The sequence below is a fragment of the Tyto alba genome, unplaced genomic scaffold (assembly GCF_018691265.1).
Source record: "Tyto alba isolate M040663 unplaced genomic scaffold, T.alba_DEE_v4.0 Super-Scaffold_13, whole genome shotgun sequence".
Classification (NCBI taxonomy): Eukaryota; Metazoa; Chordata; class Aves; order Strigiformes; family Tytonidae; genus Tyto; species Tyto alba.
Genome location: NW_024881275.1, coordinates 10,374,808 through 10,392,036, shown reverse-complemented (window position 1 = coordinate 10,392,036; position 17,229 = coordinate 10,374,808). Strand labels below are relative to the sequence as shown.

The window sequence follows — 17,229 nt, the reverse complement described above, 5'->3', positions numbered from 1 at the left end:
CTGGAATTCAGAGTCCCTTATGCCTGTGTATTGTTATTTTATGTGCTGACCACACCTGTCAGTTTATTGCTAAAAACATCCTTAAAGACACATGGAGTTTTAACCAGATAGAAGTAAAAGAAATGACCAGTTTCCTTTTGCATTTGTTCAGAGAAGCTCACAAGGCAAATTAATTAGTCTAAATCAAGATGATGTGCCTCCAGGTGGGTGGATAAAGGCCAGAAATAGTATTTTTTCTTTTGCCCAAGATAATGTGTAACTATTTCATTTAGATTCACTTTAAAGTTCAAAGGGATGAAATGAGAGCTAGAACAATTAGCTTTTTTGAGTTAAATGAAAGTTAGGAGCAGAGTCAGTCTACTTAATTGCATGGATACATTCAGTGGTTTGGTCAGCTTTTTTCAGAGACTACTTGTTCCTTTTTTTAAGAATTTCCTAATGAATCTTGACAGATTGCTGTTTCATTTATCATGCACTGCTAATCCTTTTGTAAGAAAGAGAAGCATTATCAGCTGTATCAGGTTAAACTTTTTTATTCACATAGTTTTGCTGATAGCACATTTTAGTGGGTATCATTCAGAGCAACACTGAGTAAATGGTATACTGAACATTTTCACAAGGAATTTAATGCCTCACCAAATGAAACAGATCAAGCACGATGACATTTTCAGACCTGCAGTACAAGGAAAGGTTTGCAAGTGTGAGATAGTTCAAAATAAGGCTTGTGGCCATTTTGTTTGGCTGCCTGGATGTTAGCATGCATATATACCTGCTATTCACACAGTTTTGGGTTCTACTTTGACAACACCCATAACATTATGGCTAAGTAGCATCAATGTAAATTTTGTTGCTAGCAGCTGTGGTGTTGGGATTTCACTTGCCTCCCTGCAAGGAGTTGTTGGTGAGGTCTCTGCCATGCTGACATAACACTTGAACTCCCTTGAAGATGTAAGTGGTGCAGATCCCTTATATGAATGCCTGTCTGTAGATTTTATTTTGCTGTTTATCTATCTCTTCAGATAGGGGATAATTTTCCACATGAAACTAATAGCAAGGGAAAACATCCCTAGCAGAATTCTTTAAATCTCTGGCATCACTTGCTTCTGTAAATTGAACCCTGCTTTGCCACCAAGGAATCAGCAACACATTTTTAAGAGATTTGTAGTTCGGGAATCCAGATAGCTATTCACGTACCTTTCTTCATAACAAGATGTGGTTTGTACCAAGGATCATAATTTCAGATATGCTGTGAACTATATTACTTAGGTATCATTGTTTGCCATAGAATGGATTGCTAGTGTGAGTGCAGAAATGTTAAAATATGACCTCTTCTAACAGAAATATTTTGGAACTCTCATCAGAGAAGGTGGTTTTCTGTCTTAACACTCAAATACTCCAGAACTGTTTATTGTGATGGTGAACATGTGAGAGTTTATTTTGTATACTGGTGTCAGGATTTTGTTCTTTTACTTGCAATCATTAGTGATATGTAATTAGTTTCTTGTCATTGAATCTGTGGAGACACATGTGAGAAGCACTCTCACTGACAGGCTAATTTCTTTGAATGACCATAGCTTAAACAGAAACCAGGCATTTATGCTGTTAGGAAGGTTTGTAATAACTTATTTTGTGGATCCAGTAAACAGAGCTCCACCTTTATCTGTTCAGTTCCTCATTTCAGTGTTCTTGCAAAGTAGGGAGTCATGCTGCTGGTATCGGGGTGCTCTGGGAGACAGTCACCAGGTGGGTCTTGAAAATTTGAGCACACATTTGTTTATGATCAGATACTAAGCAATTTCTCATTTAACAACTGAAAATCAAGTATGACTCAAACATGTTAGTGAGGGTTTAGGCATACAGTGGCATCAGTCTCACGAGATGTTACTGGTCTGGTGGCTTGTGGTGTTGGTTTCTCATTGCCTCACAGTTCATGGTGGATGGGCTAAAGAGTTCTTTGATGATGGGAAGTCAGAGTTAAGTGAGTGTCTTCCCTCTGGCCCAAGCTCTGTTGTGTGTATGCATGTTTCCATAGATCAAGGGAAACTTCATTCAAGGGGTAACTTTCTCTTTTGTAGGTCAAAACCAGTGTGTTCTGGTTCATTGAGACAGGAAACTGACTGCCAGCTGTCTGGCACTTTCTAATTGTTTCAGCTGTGGTGCTATTTTCTTAATTTTATTATTTTTATTCAGTAACACCAAGCAAATTTTGTTATGTTTGAATGCTGTTTCGCTGATTGATTGGGATTAACAAAAAGGACTCAGATGCCAAAAGAAAGAATAGACTTATTTTACTATCTATTGCAAAATAATACAAAACATAAGATTACCATTTAGTCAAAATGGTAAGCCTATTATACTCTAGTTATAAGCAGCAAAGAGAATAAACAACATAATGCTCCTTCGTCTTAAAATGACAAAAAAATAAACCAAGGTAATGCACCTCATCATTACTACATAAAGTCAGCTGTAGTGATTAAGAAAGATACCAATTGCCCTCATACTTTACCATTACCTGCAGTCGCTGGGGAGCCCTGATTGCAGCAAGGATTTGGAGAACCTTTCCCATCAATTGGGAGGTCTTATGCAGTGCGTCCACTTGTTGGTGAGGTCTCCAAAGTCGCTGCAAGAGGGTCCAGCTTTTATATCGTTGAATAAGCAGGTTTCAAACTTCAAGTGCAGAAACGTCTGGCATCTTCTCCCTGTTGGATTTCACCCAAAGCCTCGACAGGGCTTAAGGAGGAACCCAGTGGAGCATTTGTATCTGTTTGGGCTTTAACCACATGTTTCTCAACAGGGTCAAATGTCTGGCAATGCTGCAAGAGGGACCAAAACCACGTATTTCTTAACAGTGTCAGATGTCTGGAGTCACAGCCTTACCACATGCCTTTAAATAAAGATTAGTTGATTGGCTATTCCTACATAATGAAATTACAACAAAGCTTTTATATATAAATATACTAAGATAGACTAATAATACATTATATACATAGTTAATACTACATATGATTAGTACTATATTGTGGGGTATTGAGATTCATCTAGAGGTCAATTTCGGTTCTGGCCTATTGTTCAGGCCTCAGTACTTCAGATGCAAGGCAGACAAACCAAATCACAAACACGTCTTCATGCTACAATGTCAGTTGTACTTTTCCTCACACAATTTGGCTTTTGGAATGATTCATGCCACCACTCAGTGTTACTGGTTACTTTGAAAACACTAAAAATGTCTGTACTTTAGCTGGAAAGCATTAAATAGACATGACTGCCTTTTGCAGGAAAACCTTACCGTTGATTCCTTAGGCCCTTTTGTATGTACTGGTTAGGTTTATGCGTAAAAAAGTTTTGTGAAAGTCATTTTAACCCTATTGTAACCATGTTCAAAATTACATACTTGTTCGTGCCAGGGTTACACTGGGATAATGAGGTGCCTTTGGACATGCCAGAGGTAAAGTTGCATAGAGAGGATGTGCGGCTGTCGTGTCCTGGTGTATGCTTGATCAGTGCTTTTGCAGAGTTGTGATCTGCATTCTGTCATGGTTTCAGCACAAAAACTCGGTTTGGTTTCAGTAGCAAGCTAAAGGAAACCTTTATGACTTAAATGTACAGTGAGAACTGTGTAATTCTTGTGCAGGAATTAGCAAGTAGGTTTCAAGTGTAGAGACTGTATAGTCAAGTGGATGGAGCACTTGACAGGAGTCTGAAAATAATAAGTCTTTCTTCAGCCTAGACATTGAGTCATTGTGTGATGGCTGGCAAATTGCTTCAGCTCTTTCTGGGTCTGTTTCCCCCACAGGAAATAGAAGACTCCACTTTAGAATGAGATCTGTAAGGGCTAGTGTAATAAATAATGGTTATAATGATACAGTTCTCTGCAAAACCTTGGATAATCATCTTCAGCAGTGGCATTAGTTTGAATTTGTTTTCTTAATTGAATGGAGGTTTGACATAAGTAATTTCATGTTTCAGTTGGGCAGATTAATCCTTGATGGACTGGTGCAGAAGTTTTAGTGATTTTTTTTTTTTTTTTTTTTAAATTGTAGACAGAATTCTTATTTCAATGAGAATGAAGATTGTTATAATTTGAAGCCAATTGCCAAGAGAGGTTGCAAATTGTTAATGCAAGGTTAAACTCAATTACAGATTGGGAAACACTTGCATTTTAAGTGTCTTTTACGTCGTTACAGAAATACCAGAGTTGTGTTCCTCCTCATGTAACATTTACATTTTATTTTGAAACAGCATGTTAGCTGCTGCTGAAAATACCATGCAACTATATAGATGAAGAGGGACGGGAAATCCAATCAATGTTTTGTGCTTGCATCATATCCTGGTACCAAGTGATCGGTGGTTGCCCTCCTCACCTGTGCTTTGAGCAGATTTGGGATTCTGCAGTGAACTGATGTCCCATGTGTGTCAGTGGCTACGCCGCTGTCTTAGTCTGTGCAGCAGTCACTGCATTTCAGGCTGCAGCCCCTGAGCTAGTGGCAAGAGAAACACGCATTGATATTGATCAAATGAAAGATGGGTTGAAAACTATGATAAATGGTGCCTGTTAGCCTTTCTGGATTCTTGATTTTAGTATTTTCCACAGGTGCCCAAATACCCACATTAGCAATATATAAAGCCACAATGTTCATCTCTTCACAACTGTGCAGGGTGTAATTTAAAAAGCAGAAGGGCAGCCACTGCCTCCTGAGGAATGGACCAGCAATTAATTGGTTTGAGCACTGCTTACACAGAACAATGATCAGCTGTACTGTGTCTGCTGCAGGAGCTCATGCTATAAAGGCTCAGCAAATGCTAGTTTGTCCTAGATATGTCCTTTTTGTCGTGTGCCACGAGCTCACATAAAAAGCTTTAGAACATATCTGAATGGGGCTTTTAGAAATTCATCAGCTGGTTAGTAACCTGTAAGAAAATACCTTTTTTTAGAACATTCTTCTTTCCTCCACTATTTGACTCTTATTCTTTGTTCTTCCCCTGGATGGATCCCTGTGGCAAGAAAATCTCTTCAGTTTGAAATATTTTTTCTTTGCTGTCCTTTCCAGTTAATTTTCAATTCACTTATGTATATTCTGTGTCTCCGCTTGTTCTCCCAGGAGATGTCAGACAATAACCTCCTACGCTGTAGATAGGGGCTTTCTGAAAATGCACGTGGGGTAAATTGAGCAAGATGAGAACTAACTAATGCTAATTAATTCACAAATGTTGTATTATACAATTATATATATTGTTTAAAGAGTAGGAGCACCTCATAATACCAGAGCTACAGATTATTAATATTCCCTCTACAGTGGTCCCTAATTAGTTAGAATAGATTTGACCAATTCTACTCTTACGCAGTGCTCACATACTAGGCCTTAAAAGGTCACAGCTAGTAGGATCTACAAAGCCTCTTACAGTTTTGCTAACATGACTTCCTTAACAATTGTGTCAAACTGATAACAGTAAAAATTGAGAAACCAATACCGGATGCTGTTATTTCCTGTTGCTTTGGTCAGAGGCTTTGCACTATGAAAACTGTTCAATGCAAAGAGATCTTCATGGATTATAAAACAGGAGTATCACTAAAGACTTGTTTTACATCTTATTATGGTTCCTCAATTCTCTGGGCAAAAGTGGGTTATCTCTGACTGCTCTGCAGACTGAAGCATCTAGGGATTGCTGTAATCTGTGTTTCGCTGTCTGTGTCTCTAGAGGACTCACTGCCAGCTGGAGAGAGACAAAAGATGGGGCTCCCACCAAGATCAGACTGTTCCTCCCCTTTCCTCTTGTGTCAAGTGAGCTGACAAGCACAGGCTAGCTGAGAGTTTTCCCACAATCTGGGAATTAGCTGGCCTGATCAGGCAACTATTTGTCTCTTACTACTTATGTCTGACACAAATGTGTCATCACATAGGAGAGAAGCTGACATGTAAAATGCTCTCCCACAGGCAGTCCAGTTTTTTAAACCAGTGGTGCACAATCAGCTTAAAAGAACAGACACAGTGATACATTATTTATGACATCAGGAATCCCCTAGCATTAAATTAGGTGATTTTATAGGACTGCTAAGAACCCTTGGCTTCTTTGCCATGCAGTTGCTTTCAGTCACCTGTTGAGAATGCTTCTTAATTTCTTGGGTTGCCTTGCAGCCCACTGCTTTGATTAGGAGCACACAGCAGTCACAGCAGTTGGAACTGAAGGCATGGCTTGAAGTTACAGGACAGTGTTATGGAAAATCTCGGTTATTTCAGCATGATCTGGGAAAGCATTCATGAAGGTGCTGAGGTATTAACATCCTTGCACTAAGCCATTTGAAAAACGGGATTTGTAAAAAAGGTGCTGACAGTGTACCTCCAGGATATGAAAACAGTTTAGTGGAATAATGCCCTGTAAGCTGCTCTAACTCTTTAACCTATTATTCTACCAGGCACCATGTGTTTGCCAAGTTAAAGGGAAATCCACATGGCACAAGAGCTGGTGGTATTAACAGTGTTGTTAAAAACCGAATGGTTGGAAATTTCTTTCACAGACCAAATAGGTTGGATTATTTTGTCTTTTTTCTAAACAATGGCTCTAACCTCTGTGATAAAACCCATTTTATCTCCTAAATTGAAATATGTTTGGAAAAACTAGCATTTTGAAAATCCAGAATATTTTTATTTCAGCACACAGTGTAGGATGGGAGTGTCTGAGGCATGTCACATGCAACATTTCCCAAGCACTTCGTTTCATGTGGAACTCATTTTTCAATGGTTAATAGTTCAGAAGCCATTCTGGCACAGGATGTGGCTTCACTGCAGTCGCTATAGTTGTGTTGTGCCTAGAACTGTATTACCAAAACCATCATATACACTGTGTATTTTACAGCTCTGGGTCAAATTATGAAGACCTGAGATAAGAAATATATTAAGTAGTTCATAGGTGTCAAGACAAGAGCCTGCATCATGGTGCAGGTGGCAAGCACTGGCAGCTGATCCAGCTCCTCAATCAGGCTTTGTAACCTCTGCTGAACTCTGTACTCTGATAATAGTATTTCTTCCAGTAACCCTGCAGAGAGCTGGTGAGAAAGCACTGACCCCTCTGTGAACCTCGCGGGCTCCATTTGCCAAGGCCTGAATTGCCACTCAGATGCCAGTGAGGTCAAACAACTGGGGGAAGATGTGCAAAGCATCCTCTGGAAAATGCACCAACTTCATCTCCTTTCTCCTCTCTGGCCCTGGCTTGTGGAGATGCTGATGATCAGGGCAGGGTTTCTGTGTGAATGTTGGAAATGAAGTCGGGCCCACCTAAATCTGTGCTCTTGCTTGATGTGCTCATGTTAAAATCAATAGCAAAGGATTTCCATTCTCTTCTGTGCCTCGTTCTTTGTGCAAACACCTGGCTGGTCCGAGCTACATGCTGCTTTTTGCAGCCCCTCTTTCCCTGCTGGCCTACTTCTCTCTAAAATCATTTAAGCCAGACAGCTTCTTGATGTGTTACCTCATGCATGCAGAAAAGCACATGCACTCTCAGTAAAAATTCTTCACATTAGTCTTCTGTTCTCTCCTTCCCTACTTTTTGTGCTGTAAAGAGATTAAGTGTCTGAGCACAGACTGTTACAAGGTTATGTTAATTAGAATAGCCAGTAGCCTGAAGTAATGCTAAAGAGGTGGGGTTTTGTGGGTTAGTGTACGAATTTATAGCAGGCTAGAAAGGCTATGCAACAAGGGCCCAGTCCTTCGTTGCATTTTTGTTGCATTTGCTTGTTAGGTTTTTGTGTGCATAAGGCATGCTGTCATCTTGAGCAGGTCACATTTCACGCAGATAAACATTTTGATCGTGTGTACAATTAATGTACTATGTCTCTTAAAGTACAAGTTCACAAGTCAGTTACCAAAACCTCTTGATTTAAAACACACTGTAAGCAGGACAGTGGGCTGAAAATGTGATTTTACAATCCTGGGGAAGAAGCCTGTTCTTGGGAGTGGATTGTAATTAAGGCAAATGGTTGTATTCCTTATTGCTCTTTGCTCTGTAGATGATGCATATTGTAACCTGTGTCTGTCTCTTGCTTTTGTGCTGCAAAGGGAGTGCCTTCTCAGGTTGTTTTGTATGACCACAGGTTAGACCTTGGTGTTCTTTTTAGTCAGTATCCCTGGTCCAGTATGTCAGTGTTCCATGTTATGAACATCATTGTTTTAAATGAGGAGTTTGCAAAAAAGTGAAACATACTGAAATGCCTTTGCCTTTTCTTTTTCAGGATAAAGTTTTGAACAGTGCCTCCCCAAGAAGTGTGATGAGAAATGGCTTTAGGAAACAATACCCAGAGAAGTTACTCCATCATACCCTGCTTCATCTTTGTTGAGGTGAGCACAGTATTCAGTTGCCAAGCCTACATAGAAGGCAGCTCTGCCCTGCAGGAATCAAGTAATTTGCTGGCCATTTTGTTTGTAAGAAAGAATGCTATTTCACTTGATAACGTGAATATCCATCTTCATACTCAGTGCCATCAAGTTCCCCTGAAAACAGTCCTGCATGAGTTAGGTCTTAGGTACGTGCATGCAAGAAGAAGTAGATGCTGTCTTTTCAAGACTTGCCTGTACCCGACTCACCAGCTAGTCTTGTGGTATTTGGTAGAAAGTGGACAGTCACTGCTGATGTAGGTCAGCAAGTGATTGCTGATCTTCCCATTTTTCCTCATTTCCACCTGGGAATGAGTTGTCTCAAATTTATTGCTTAAGCAAGCAGCTCTGAAGATTTTTAGTCCTCTAAATGTATGAATGATGAGCCTGGTTGGCAGCCTATGACAGAGATGTAAATTGTCCTTCCTGTAGACAAGACTGACATGAATATAAGAATAATTCTTTCTACAGGAGGAAGAGAAAAATATTTTTTTCCCCGTAAGTGTACTTTCCTTGTCCTTTCATATATTTGTCTTGCAGATTAAAACACAATTTTAAATTAAAAATCAGTCAAAAGCAGAGAGGTAGTGTCTGAAAAGATGTTCTCTCTGCTACATTTGATGAAAACATGTATTTCCTCCCCTCTTTGTCCACAGTACAGATTTTTAATGTAGTATTACTGGAACTACAAATTCACAGACTTACAATGTCAAGCATTGTAGCATTAAACAACAGGAAATCTAATTTCCTGCTGGGAATGCAGAGATGATTGATAGTAGCCATTCCGCCTGAAAAGTCCCTGTAAATCTTAAGGCACCCTGAAGGTGTTTTTCTTTTCTACTGCTGTACTTCTGAGACTAAACAAAATATTTTTAGATGAGCTACCCCAGACACCAAGCCCAGTGCTGGATTGCCTGGCTTAGGATGGGCCCTATTTTTGTGGTTTTGAAGCAACCATGAGAAGTGATCGCCTGTGTGACACCTTGCTGCAATTGCTAAAGATGCATGCAGGCCAGCTAAAAATAATGTTCCTGCTTTCTTGGTAATATTTTTCCATGCAAAAATAATCTAGCAGCAGACATGTTAGGTGATCACGAGTAGGAAAAGAGATTGTCAGTAAATATTATCATAGGCCTCTCCCTCAGAATGTGTTGCCTCCCCCACTGTATTCTGTGGAATGTAGTCCTGTGATTAAAAGTTTTGAGATATTTGCTCTTAAGAAAAAAATGCTGAGCCTTGATCATCATGTCAGATGCCCTGCCAGTAGATATTTGCTAACTGCCCAGTGTGCAGCATGTGTTCAAAGAAGTTGTGATGGCAGTGGTGGAAATGAGGTGTCACAAACAGTTTGGACATTTTAAATAGCGTTATGCTTCAGTCTGTACAAATGTGACACTTAAAATTTCAACAGTTCCTCACATTTCCTTTTTTTTTCCATTTCACTTTCCTCACACTGAACTAACTTGTAGCAGTTAGTTATTATGAAACTTGACCTGAAGATGAATGGCTTATTATAAAAGCTTAAACCCTGTGCCTGACTCTATAAATCCATTTTTATGTTCAAAATATGAACTTTTTAATAATACAGAGATAGCATCTGATGTCTAATCTGTAATGGCAGAAATGTTAAGTCAACATTTTCAGTCAATAATTAGGAACACAATGCCACATTATGAGTAGATTTAAAGGCTAAATAGGGAATCGTTAAACTAATTTTTAGCCACTTATCAAATCTGAGTCCCTCTCCCAAATAATGCCAGGCAGCTTTCTACATGATTCTTTATTGTATTATAAGAGGTATCATTGCAGTCTGGCATTTGTCACCAAATGAAGATTTGGTATTACATTTTGTTAAAAACATAAGCAATTAATTAGGACATACACGAGACTACTATTCTACTTTTCCCTGCCCCTCTTTGCAGCATTGCTTGCAGCCATCATCAGTGAAAGGAGCCTTCAGGAGGCTCTCACCCAGCCTTGGTTTACATTTAAGAAGTTGCAGCAAGATGAAACCAATTTTGTTCCTCTTTCAGCTGACATGTGCCAATGCTTTGGGCAGTGTACGGACCTATGAGTACCTGGTGCACGAGGACTGATGTTGTTAGCTGCTGGCAGCTGTTAAAAAGAAGTGCAAAGAGCAGGATGTCCCTACTCCAGCAGCTTCCAGAGCCCTTTGAAGTCAGTGATGGACACTGAGCATGCAGCAAAGGCTATAGAGCTCCTAGCTGTTGGTATGCCCTGGATCCATTCCAGCAAATGCAAATAGTGCACACCAGCCTGTTTGAGGATTTGTTGATGGTGTTATGGATTGTGGGCAAGCATGAGAGAAAGTAGGAGAAGCAGCATCTGGGATGACAGGAAAAAATTTCTCACATAGTCTTCCTTTTTCACATACTTTTGACTTACGATGTCATTTGTTGCCAAAACTTTGTGGAGCATCTCCTCCTTCCTTCACCTGCTGGGACACGTGTAGGAGAGTGCTGTCAGAAGCATCTTTAATGATGCCTCTGCATAGCTGTATCATTATTTTGCAACCCCACTTTGCAAGGTTTGATCCAAGGAGTGCTATGTTACATCCTTCCACATAACATCCACATGTGTATTGGTTGAAGGTGGGGAAAGGTAAAGTCACAAATGGTGGAGTTCTGCTTTGTACACAGTGGTCCAGTTTTCTGCAGTCGAGGATTAAATAGTCAGAACAACTAAGCTCCCACAGATCTAGGCAACATCAGGTGTAGAAGTGGAAGAAGTGCAGTGCTTAGTGAATCCCAGTTCTCTTCCTAGGGGACTGGTGAATTACCTTGATCTAGCAGTGTTTTCCATGCACAATGGTCTTTGTCTTTCTTCATCTCATTTTGGGTGCTAGCTTTGCAGGACAAAACTCATGCTAGGGGGCTTGTAGGAGAGCTGAATACAGTCTGGCTTTGAATTTGGTGGGTCAAAGTGATTATACTTGCTTTAGCAATATATTTGATGCTTATCATTAGTGACAGGAAGTGTAATGTGATGTGATAATTGCATTTTCTAATAGATGTTGAAAGGATAGTTGCATACTATGAGTAAACAGCATCCCCACAACTATATGTGACTTCAGGGGTAAGGCGTGCAAACAACTTTTGAGCCATTGTGTCTGTTTGAATGGTGGTTTTTAAAGAAGCAATAAGCAAGCAACACTTCCTCTTTTTCCTGCAAAGAAAACCATCTCATCTCTTCTGAGGTAACAGCAGTTATGACTATAATGGCTCTCTAGATAATAAAAAGAGAAATTTATTCTGGAATTTCTGCTGATGTGATGCTTTCTACTTCCTTTTTCCCCCTCCTGCTTCTCACCCTGCAAAGCCCTGGTTTGAGGGCTTGTGTTGTTTCAGGGTATGAGTTATCTGAGGATTTATTTTTATGTACAGTTACTTCTAACAGAGTCACATGCATCTGAGGTGTATCTTTGCACATGAAAACACTACAATTTTCTGGCACCAAATTTAATTAAATTGCCTTAAACTGATCAAACAGTTACTGAATACCAAGTGACTTTAATATGGCTGATGTATGTGCCACGTTGTGCTTTATTGTGGATTATTGTAATCCTGACATTGACAAGGTAGTAAGGGCAGACTCCAATAACCAACACTGCTAAAACTTAAAACATTGGGCATCTTTCAAATTCTGTAATCTGAAGAGTCTACTTTTTCACGCTAAATCCATTATTCTGCCCTCAGGAAGGCTTTTGTGGGCAGAGTGGAAACTTTCTTCTTGACAACTCAATATACAGCACATTGCAAAGAACTGAAGATTTTATAAGAAAAATTTCTTCACCGCTTTTCCCCCATGAATGAAATGAAAAGTGCTGCAAAATATAAAGCTCTAGTCTTACATGTGTTTTGATGAAAATTTTGATTTGAACTGTAGGTATGTTGCAGCCTCACAGGGTCTCTGTTTCTACAATCAGTGGGGTAGATTTTCCTTTACTTTTTGCTATTTTAGTTTTGGACAGATTGAATCATCTTCAATATCAGTTCAAACACAATTAAAAAAGAAGTTTCAATTTGCAGAAGCACAGAAGAAAAGCATTCTTTTTTGCTTGCCTCCATTTTCCTGCCAGTATTTCATGTAGTCAAGCCAACAGCTGAAGTGCTGCTTAGCAGGAGAATTTCTGCAATACTGAAATCATTTGTGTAAGTGAGACAAGTGCCTCTTGAGCTCCTGTTGTCATCAGCATCACGGTAGGGTTTAGGGAGCTCTGAAAAATAAGTAAATTTAGAAGTCATGACACATTTTTTTAATTGTAATTTTTTTTTTAGGTGTTCTGAAAACTCAGAAGATTTTGTACTTTTGGGTGCACTGGTTAGTGCCCTTTAATTTGGGGTAGTTTGAGGAATGTGAAATGTCTTTTTCTATGTGCTGTGGTCCTCAAAGCAACATTTGTAAGAGTCATTTAATGTATTGGGTGTGACTTTCTGATTTGTATTTCTTTAAAAAAAGTCACTTCTCTCATAAGAAACACTTGCTAATTGTATTAGAGCTTTAGTGATATGATTACAATTGCATAAAGGACATATGAGCATAGGATCGTGGGTTTGGATATTCAAAGTACAGGTTTTAATTTTGTCAAGGTGGTGTCCTGTTGTCCTAGCAAATGCCAAAAAAATTCAGGCAGATATTAATATAAATGTAAACTAAAAAAGCATCCCAAGTTGAACTAAGTTCCAGATATTTGAAATGATCAGTGATTCTGTTCTGTAACAGTATCCAGTATCCACCATGTGGGGCTTTCTGATTTTGTTTCCTGCTGGGGCAGAACAGAAGGATTTTCCAGTGGTTTGTGTGTGCCAGCTCAATCCTTCCCCTTGCTATTGGTGTCTTGCACAAAGCTATTTAAAGCTCTGTGCCTTGTTTCTCCATCTGTGCCATGCAAGCAGTAGTGCTGTGCTGCTCCGCTGGGATGCTGTGAGGACAAAATGCCCTGAGGGACATGTCATATGCTGGTGTTGTATAAACTGCCTGTCATTAGATCCTCTAGTTAGACTGGCTGTGTGAATTGATGGTGACAGATGCTGTGCAAATTCGTAGGAACTCGTTTTATATCAGGGTGATGTTTCTGCATAATCCCCGTGCTTCAGTCACTTCTGTTTCTTGGGATTCATTGTTTCTTATTTTATTCACTCAGCATTTTGTTGCTCTTTCTAAATGTCTTTATGTTCTCCATTTGCCAGTCATTTCTTATTGTTTGCTTTGTCTCTCTACCACATACCTTTGTTCCACATGGCTGAATAACTCCATGTTGTAAAAGTGGCTTAATCTCAGTGAGTAGGTCTCTCCTGAATGTTGGATTTGTTTTGTTGAATTGCTAGGCAGTTTTCGTATTACCTGACTATAAACTAAAATATAATTTTTTGAAACAATAATCCTTCTAGGTGCTTCACAATTAGTCGAAGAACACAGAAAACTCATGGCCAAAATAGTCACTGTGGAAAAAAGCAGATTATTTTTTGATTCTCCTTAGCTTCTTGAGCACATCTTAAAATTAAGATTAAGGGAATGCCCAAGAAGGATTAGATGCTTTGCTTTATTTTTCTTTAAAACATAAATGAAAGAAGGATTGTATTGTTACTTGCAGACACATAAAGCCTGTTTTGTACCATCCCTCTTTATCCTGAAAATTTCCCATTGCAAATAATTCCTTTCACAGCCTGAATAACATTTTAGGGTTTGCACCAATGAATTTGGTGCAGTTTTCAAGGAAGAGATTAAAGGTACCAAAAATTCATTGTCTTTCTGAGTAATAAAAAAAATGCATTTGGTAGTAGAGAAGATGTTGTGGACATACTGCTTTATCTGTTTCAATGTGACCTGAAACTAGCCAACACTTTTGAGAACTACTGCAATTTATAATATGTTGGTCTATATAATTGGGTTTGTAAGAGTAGGAGTTGTGGTTTTTTAATTATGCAGCAGTTAAGAAGATTGAATTTGCCTTGCTTTTTAAGAAGAAATGCATTTTGCTGATATGTAAGTTTAAAAAACCCATAGATTTAGTATATTACTGCTGGAAAAAACAGTAATCAGTGTTGACTGTATAGAGATTTTGAGAAAATTGGTTATAACACCAGGTGCCATTCATGCAAATTTTCTATATTATATGTGCAGAACTCTACAAGCCAGGTTTGAAGCCTTCTAAGATGGAAGGTATTTTCGGCAATGACTGGGCAGCTTTAATTAGGCTTAAAATAGTTAGCAGTGTGAAAATACGTACAACAAAATATTTGTCATGGGTACTATCTCCCTCTGAGAACAGAGTGATGTTATCAGTGAAAATTACTGCTGAATGTTTCCCTCCTCTCTTTTCAGAAGTACACTTAGATTTTTGTTTCTTGCAGATTGTGGTAGAGCAGTTGATGTGTTACTTGTTTGCATACTTCAAAGACCTGAGGGTTTTTCATATTTTCTCTCCCAAGCACACAATGTTGAGCTATTTATTTGCTCAGATATATAAAAATGTGGAAATCACTGCAGGTGCAGTGCAATATCATATTATTGACTCTTCCGTGACACAGTTTTACCATTGACTCTGGTCTGCATCTGTGAACACACATTTTGTCTTTGGTCTGTAGGAATACCCCTGCATTTATTTAGTATGATACTTAATTTGCACATTACATTAAGTTTTTAAAAGGGTGGAAATGAATTAATATGGACTCACAAATCCATACTAATTAACCCTTAATACAACAATCAAGCCTTCTCAGAATTGGTCAGTAGGAAAGATCTGAGAAAATTCAGAGCAAAGCAAGATACTTAAAGCATATTTTGCAATATCAAACCCATTCAAACTTTTTGACAATGGTTTTAACATCAGGAGAATTTCCAAAATTGAAATAGGTCTCTTTAAGCATCATGTCCAGTTTCATCAGGCTTGCAGAGGACTTGATTTCTGGCTCCTGACCAGCCACTCCAGACATTGAAAAGGAGGGTTTTATTTTGGCAGTGTTACAAGGGTGAAGTCATCAAGATCAGTCTTACAGCAAACAGATTCGTACAAACGATTTAGCTTTGAAAGAATATTGGCATTTTCTGCTGTCTAGAAATTCCAACAGACTTTAAAGACCAGCTTCAGGAATCAGTCTGCCAAGTCTTGTGCTTCCTTTACAAACCCAAGGTATAGCACCATCCTGGAACTTCCCCAAGCTGCTGACAGAATATTTTGGTACCTTTGTGTAGGAAGCAAATAGCTTCTGAATTGTGGTATCTTCTCCCTCCAAAGCGCAAATGGATAATCCAGTTACCAGCACCTGAGTGACACAAAATAAATAAAGCTATTATGAATGCAGCAGAGTGTGGCAACAAATAAAATACAGCTTTCTGGAGAAATGATACTGTATGTTTCCGTATTTCTAACTCCCATGGCTGGTGCACCTCAGGTTTCATAATTTATTTTGTGACTTCTGGGGCAGTCTGAAGGGAGGCTTGCTACTTCCCCTCAGTCCATTGCCACAACTCAGCATTTTAGCAGTAAATTTTTTTTTTTTTTTTCTGATATATTTCCTTATAGTCATACTGCACTTCAGTGGTGTATTTCACCAGGATTTTCTGTGAGGTGTTGAATATACTACAAGTAGTTCTCAGATCACATTCCTAAAGTCAGATCCTATATTCTCTCACATGGGTAACTGTGCATGTGTCATGTATTTGTTCACAGCTGTGAACTCAGTGGGGCTGTTGAAGAGACTATATGAAAACTGATCATACACAGATGTGTTTGCAAGAAGTATGTAAGAGTGGTGTTGCTGGGAATCAGTGATGTGAAAGCTGTTACATCTTGTGCATGTGATGCTAAATGGGCAGTCAAGTCTTAACACACCTGAAGTCATTACTTGTGATGATGATTGCTTACAACAGCGATTAGAGACTGACCCTCAGTTTTAGAGTTCATGAGTCCTCACAGATGATCTTTCAGCTTGATACCATGCCTAAAATAATACTTCCAATTCAGAAGTTGGGGTTTCTTAAGACCTAGGATATATGTATAGTATACAATGATAAATTGCATTAGCTCTTCCTGGAATACTGCAGTTTTAAAGAGTCAGGAATAAAGATGCATCTTCATCTTGAAACAGAGTGATTTAATGGTCAAGATTTCTATTGCAGATAGATTTTTAGAAATGGTTGTTAGATGAATGATTAATCAATATTCTACTAAGCACATAGTTGATTTTTAAAGAGTTGTTACACAGTTTAAGAAACCAAATGGTTGTTCATAATGGTCTGTAACTCTTACTTTTGGGTGACATGTTTATAATACTCGCTGGGATTAAGATCTGCATCAGACTAGACATACCTAAAGTCCTGTGGCAGGCTGTGGTTTCTAGCAGCCTTGCAGCAAAGGCGTTGCATGTTTGCAGAGAATGCAAAGAACCAGGCTGCTTTGCCCAAAAGTTTTAAACATACCCCAAAACTCTTCTATATACTTCTTTCTCATGTCATTTCCTTTATGACCTGATCACATGAACAGATGAGTGGGAGAACCCATGTAATAGGGCACGTCAGGGACAGGCTCTTAGGAGTTTAAGATAAGTTTGAATTATTTACTAACTTTTCATAATTCTACAGCATTATTAACTTTTTGTAATTCTACAGTAATTATTGATGGGCCTACCAAAAATATGCTGCAATAAGATTAAAGCATCTCGGAAATAATGATGCAATTATCACTGGAGTTACTGTCAGTTTTATCACTACTTCAGTAGAGTGAAGCCTGTAATTCAAAGGATAGCAACATTTGGTCATGTAATGACTGGATTATCCATGTATTTCCTTCTCCCAGTTATTAAATGCTGCATGTCTATCCTAAAAATAAATAATCTATTGT

General features: G+C 38.8%; 1 protein-coding gene across 2 annotated transcripts in view; it reads left to right on the top strand.

Moving 5' to 3' along the window:
• PLPPR1 (phospholipid phosphatase related 1) overlaps nucleotides 1-17,229 on the top strand; it is a 134,531-nt gene that overhangs the window by 54,528 nt on the left and 62,774 nt on the right. For both annotated transcript variants that reach the window (XM_042788104.1, XM_042788105.1), the window contains one exon: nucleotides 8,225-8,330. In XM_042788104.1, coding sequence (XP_042644038.1) covers nucleotides 8,268-8,330 — 63 coding nt within the window. In that variant the 5' untranslated portion in view covers nucleotides 8,225-8,267. The remainder of the gene's footprint in view (nucleotides 1-8,224; nucleotides 8,331-17,229) is intronic.